This window comes from Pelodiscus sinensis, chromosome 14 (genome assembly GCF_049634645.1).
Source record: "Pelodiscus sinensis isolate JC-2024 chromosome 14, ASM4963464v1, whole genome shotgun sequence".
Taxonomy (NCBI): domain Eukaryota; kingdom Metazoa; phylum Chordata; order Testudines; family Trionychidae; genus Pelodiscus; species Pelodiscus sinensis.
The window spans coordinates 2,543,844-2,550,001 of record NC_134724.1 but is presented as its reverse complement, the minus strand read 5'-3'; the positions used below and the strand labels follow the sequence as shown (position 1 = coordinate 2,550,001).

The 6,158-nt window shown below is 47.4% G+C and overlaps 1 protein-coding gene across 5 annotated transcripts in view; it reads right to left on the bottom strand.

Annotated features, from left to right (window-relative positions):
- Positions 1 to 209: 209 nt before the first annotated feature.
- The window catches only part of ANP32A (acidic nuclear phosphoprotein 32 family member A), a 30,671-nt gene continuing 24,722 nt past the window's right edge, over positions 210 to 6,158 (bottom strand). For 4 of the 5 annotated variants that reach the window (XM_006132081.2, XM_025189188.2, XM_014578066.2 and 1 more), the window contains exons 4-7: positions 5,079 to 5,277; positions 3,509 to 3,606; positions 2,049 to 2,109; positions 210 to 1,543 (exon numbers count right to left, since the gene is read on the bottom strand). In XM_006132081.2, the coding sequence (XP_006132143.1) occupies positions 1,482 to 1,543; positions 2,049 to 2,109; positions 3,509 to 3,606; positions 5,079 to 5,277 (420 nt within the window). In that variant the 3' untranslated portion in view covers positions 210 to 1,481. The remainder of the gene's footprint in view (positions 1,544 to 2,048; positions 2,110 to 3,508; positions 3,607 to 5,078; positions 5,278 to 6,158) is intronic. The other variant, XR_012895676.1, reaches the window with a different exon arrangement.

The window sequence follows — 6,158 nt, the reverse complement described above, 5'->3', positions numbered from 1 at the left end:
ATAGCATACCGCCATTTCTTTTAAACTGGAGATATCTTCCTTGCTTTCACCCAACCATGACTTAGAGCAATTTATAGAAGAAAACGTATCAAGCGACTACTAAAAATACCAGGGAATTCAACAGAATAGATTACCATGAAATGCCTTTTTAAAAAGGTATGCAGTTCATTCGCAGTGGCCTATGTTACTCAAATAAGCCACAAAAAAAAAATTGTATAAAAAGATTTATTGAAATTCATCAATGACAAACAGACATAAAACTCAAAGTTTGGCTCTTCTGGGAAAAAAAACTTGCAAATGTATTTATACAGATGAAATATTGACTAGGAAATACAAGTCACTTCTAAAGCTATTTTAAAGAGGGATATGAAAGTAAAACTGTACATTCACTAGGTATTTTCAGTCATTTTACTGACTTCCACTAGGTAAGAAAATACAATTTTGTATTAGTATTTCGTGCTTGCGTGTATGAAAAGAAACCTTCTACACTACATGCTGTACTGTCTCCCGTATTTAGGTTTGTAAAAATTTTCAAAGTATATAGCACAAGTGGAAGTCGTTTCTCATCACTTAAAATTGACTAAGTGTTGTTCTATATTACAGACCAAAATAGTACACACCTTATTTAAAAGGGTTGAAACATTTTTTTATTACAATTGTCAAATTCATTTCACTAGTAACTCAGGAATTAGGAACACTTTTTATATATATTTATATATATATTTAAATGCCTGCCATTTTCAGTGTATTGGCTGAACCCCAGACAAAAAGAACCAAAACAGAAAGAAAAAAACCCCCCCCAAAACCACAACACACAGAGGGGGATTGCAAAGTCATCACCCCATAAACCAGATCCAAAAGAACTCAACAAAAGAAAAACAAAAAACCCAAAAGAACACGTTTGGTCACTATTTACAAACAGCAAAAGAAGAGTTACCTACCGAAGCAGGGAAAAAGCATTGGCTGAAAATGGCAGTCATTCACAAACAGGCAACAAAGAAATCACTTTTATCAAGATGCCATTCTCACACCTGTTGCTGTGGACCGGATGCTTTGCCTACATCTGCAGCATCCCCCAAAAACTGCTTACAATATTCTTAGTGACTGGCAGAGATGGTAAATCCCGACAACGGGAGCTGTCTCAAAACAGACTAGGTCTATTTTGGATATCCTCTACTGAGCTTAAGTTTAAGATGTCAAAACTATCCACTCCAATAATAAGAAACAAATTGCCACTTGGTTTATACTTACTATTGCATTCACAGGAACTAAAAAGGGACAAAAAGAAAAATTTTAAAAATGAAAAGTAGGAGTGGCAGTAAAAATAGTATTTTATTCCCTCGCCCACCCATTCCGCTTTTCCCTCTCATTCCCACAGCAACATTACAATCAGAAAAAAAATAAAGTCGGGGAGGGAGGGGGAAATACAAGGTAAAAACAGTCAAATCACAATAAGAAACTTTCAAAATAGGTTATTCAGTTTAATCATCTTCGTCGCCCTCGTCTTCAGGCTCTCGTTTTCTCTTCTGCCCTCTTTCTTCATCTGCAAAATAAACATGGGTTGCGTCACAGCATGACCACAAACACAAGCAATTCCTACAAACTGCTACCTGAAGAGCTGGCTTAGCCCCACAACAGCATCACAGAATCCTAGAAAGGGAAGGGACCTCGAGAGGTCATTGAGTCCAGTCCCCTGCCCTCACGGCTGGACTAAGCACCATCTGATCATCCCTGATAGATGCCTGTCTAATTCGCTCTTAAATATCTCCGAAGATGGTGATTCCACAACCCCTCCATCCCCTCTTCCCCCAGGCAACTTATTCCAGTGTTTAACCACCCTGATAGTCAGGAAGTTTTTCCTAATGTCCAACCTCAACCGCCTTTGCTGCAATTTAAGCCCACTGCTTCTTGTCCCGTCATCAAACCCCAAGGAGAACAATTTTTCTTCCTCCTTTTTATAACACTCTTTTAGGTACTTGCAATTCTGCTTTTAGAAAAGAGTACATTACTACTTTTGTTCAGTATTAAAGTTTGCATTATTGCCATACCGACTTCTTCTTCTTCATCCTCATCATCTACTTCACCATCATTATAACCTTCTTCATCTTCCTACAGGGGGGAAAAAAAAAAGTCACAAAAAGATCAGTGCCCGACACCTTCCCCAATCAGCACAACTCAACAACAGTTTCTTGACATTTGAGCAAATTCTGGAAAGGCATCTTCCCTCCACTCCCGCAGAAGACTGCAAGTTGATTCTCTAAAATGCCTTCCTGGATTCTGGATGCCTCTTCACAACAGGACTCAAGAGTCGCCATATGACCCGATTTCATTTAAAATTCTGCCCCCCTCTCAAAGAAGAAACCAATCTTCCCACTGCCTCGTTTTAAAAGCCACATGGATACGGAAACGCAAACATTTAACTCATGAGTGCAGTGGCGTCAGGGGCAAAACTTCCACTCACTTCAACGAGGTGAGGGCCTAGGTGGGCAAACATAACACCACACCAAGGGCTTGTCCGCACGGCCACTTTACTGCACCGCAACTTTCTCGCTCAGGGTGTGACAAGACCTCCCCGCCCTTGAGCGCAGCAAGTTACAGCGCTGTATAGCGCCAGTGTAAACAGGTGCCCTGCGCTGTTAGCTAGTCCCCCTCAGAGATGGTTATCCTAGCGCACTGAGAGAGCTCTCTTCCAGCGCTGGTGCTGTGACCACACTGCCACTGTGGCACTTTAAGCTCACAAGTGTAAATCATGCCTCAAGGGTCGTTAGAAGCATTCCAGAGTTACACACTTGGAACACAGGACCTCATCACTTCTGTTAATACTTTAGCAAAGGAGGGGAAGCCACGGTGATGGAGAAGAGGGCAGGAAGGGGGGGAGAAGGGGAGAGAGACGTCCGTTGCAGGAACCACACCCTGCTGCGTTCTCTGTTTTACGCATTCGATCTCTCTGAAGTTAGACTTAGGGAACAAATCTCTGTATTATAAAAATTGGCACCTTTTTATTTTTAGATACATGCCACTGACGAACACCCCCACCTTCTGTTTTCCACTTTCAGAGCAATCTTATTCTCAAATACATGCTCTGACTAAGAGTGTGACTTAAATGAGTAGCATTGTGCAATTCTGGGTGCGCTTTTTCAGCATTTGCTTTTGGAGACATGTTCTTTTTCTCAACGGTTTACAAGAAACTTCGACTCCAGCTTTGAACGGGCTGCGTGAGACAAGCAGCTAGCTCCGGGGCTGGTGCTGGCAGAGCTGCTGAAAGGTACATCTGTTTTCAACCTGATCCAAATAAGTTGAATGATTTGTCCATGGTCACTAGAGGGCAGCTGGCTCACAGGCAGATACTCTTCAAAACCTGCCCCCACTTACTTTCACGGCTTCTTAGATGGATGAAAAAAAGTGCACTTAAAAACACAAAAGCTGTGCTGTGGTTTACACTGCGCCAGGTCCAAATACCTGCACGGCAGATATTCCCTGCCACTCAAGGTCTGCCATGAATCCTTACCTCCTCTTCCCCGCTCACATCCTCCTCTTCTCCTTCCTCCTCCTCCTCATCCTCCTCTTCATCTTCTACTACTTGAGCATCTTCATCGTACTCCTCTTCTGCACAGGCAAGCAAGACTATCAACTCAGTTAACTGTCTACAGGAAACCTAGTTTCCAAACACGACCAGCCAAATCCTGCTTTCCTATTGATGGAAAAGGGACGCACACAAGTTCTGCTTGAAGGCAGAATCTAGCCTGTTGCTTTTCCAGGCGCAAAGTAGGAGACCGGAGCGAATCCTGCACAGGGCGGTGCGACTGTGGCTTAACACCACCGGGGCGCCTGCCCGATATTGATCTGTTGGGGGAGGATAGGAGACCTGGGCATAGGTCAGAGCAGACTTGGGGCTGCTCTAATTTACAGCAGCTTCCCGTAATGCTGCCAGCAGGCTCCCCAGCATCACAGCCTGACCCAAACACTCTACCCTCCCGCTTGCTCCTTACATCCGGGGAGGAAAAGAGCTGTGAGTAGCAGCCTCGGCCTGCCCTGGTGAGGAGAAAGTCCCGCCCCCCGCGGCCGTTCAGTCCCTGCAAGAGCAACGTGAAGGAGCTCCCGGTAGCACTAACCCAGCACCCAGCATGAATTCTGGAGGCGCAAGTGAAAGCCTTTCCACTCGGGCCTGCGTTTCCACTGGGCCCCCCGCCAGTTCACCCAGCACAACACAATCCGCACCCACGGAGGAAGCGCGAGTCCAGCTGTTCCGTGCGCTTCGCTTTTCGGCTTGGTTTGAAGAGTCTAGAAAATTCCCCAAGCCCAGCCTGACCCGCGCCCAACTGACTGCGTACCTCGGACTGCGGGGGGGGGGGGGGGGGGGGGAGCCGAATGGTACGCGACCCCCTAGGAAAATGGGCACGTGAGCTTTCCAAACGTGAACAGAAATCGCTCTCGGCTTCTCTGGCCATGCTGGCCCCCGGAAAACGTCAACATGGGCCTTCCTGGCTCCCCTGAGCTCTTTCAGTCACAGTTAGCCTTACACTGTCCTATTAGCCAGCACCTCAGCCTCACGTGCTTGTTCGGCTTCTGTTCCCTTCTTCCACTGGCAGTCTCTGACCCTCCCTCCTTTCTGAGGGCCTGCCCCCTCAGTCTTTACCAGCGGGGCGTGGTTAGCTTCTCCCCACCACTTTTCATTCCCCACTGCTTCCTCCACTGGAACTGGGGAAAATGCCTTGTTACCGCCTCACTGTAAAAGGCTCGGAAGACGGAGAGCAAGGTGCATGCGCTTTCGGCTTCTCTTATCAGTGTCTCCCTCCTGTTGCCTTCCCCTCTGTTTCGCCTCTTCCCATTTGCTGCCCGAACGCTTGTCTCGGTCTCCCTCTGGCCAGATCTCCCCGTACTCGGATTGAAGATAAGCACTGGGTACCGCCTGAGCTAGCCAAGTCTAGTTTTCCCTCAGTCTCTAAGGAGGAACCCGAGGTACTTTCTGATCTACAAAAGCCAGGGAACTGGGGGTCGGGGCTGCTTATGGAGGAGCGAGAAGCATGCACATCAGTTGGCTACCACCTCAAACGTGCTACATGGAGCCAGTAACATACCATCTTCATCCTCCTCTTCATCATCCAGGCCCTCCACGTAGCCCTCTGCGTCGGAATCTGGGGCCTCTTTGTCATCCCGGTCATAGCCGTCGAGATATGTGAGTTGGGGGAGGAGTTTGAAGACATTTTCTCGGTAGTCGTTCAAGTTGGTGACCTCGCAATTGAACAGATCTAAACTCTTCAGGTTTTCTAATTTTTTCTGGAAGTAGGAAAAAAAAAAAAAAAAGCAGAGGCCCCCTCAGAGACTCGTCTTGGGAGTGCGCTTTACAGACTGAAGCGCTGCCCGTTAACGCGCAAACGGGACAGATATCGGCAGGAGCGCGTGAGAATTGAACGATAGTAATGGGATAAGAAGAGCGAAGGCTTGGTGAGAGAGCCTGCCACGGCCCCGGATTTTACAGCAGGATTCCTAGACATCGTGCCAAACGGTATTATAAGGGCATGAGGTGAAGGGCAGCGGGCTGTGTTCTGAAACCGTTGCAGTGCCATGAAAACAAGAGCTATGAAGGGATCCAACAGGAAAAGAGGGGGGTCGTTATAAGATTAGGCTGGCAGAGCGAGGCCGGATATACCCTTGGGGGAGCGCAGGACATGGAAGAGATGGGAACGGCCCACAGATTTCCAAATGGGGGACATCAGCAAAACTTTGTTCATTGGAGAGGTGGGGCTGAGGGGCACATTCCATGGCTTATCTCCCCCATTTTACCCCTCCCCCTGCCACATCCGCTCTCCCGTGGATCGATGGCATCATTTTTGGCGCGGAGACCGTAGCACAAGGTAACGTTGGCCCTTTCCAGAACGTGGGTGTTCTTTAAGGAGCAGGTGTGCTAATTAGGATTAAACACAAACGGGAAGAGGACTGGGGTGCCAAAAAAACGTCCACTAGGCACCGGACTGAGCCAACCAACACAACTTATGGCATAGCCCAGCGTACAGCCACCAGAGAGCAACCTGAGGTTGCTACTGACTGTAGCAGAGCTGCTCTAAGGACCCCATATCCCACTACAAATCCCCCTAAACCCTACCCATCTCCTCCACTTCTGCCGGTGCCCCACCTCCCTCTATGGACATGTACTCACT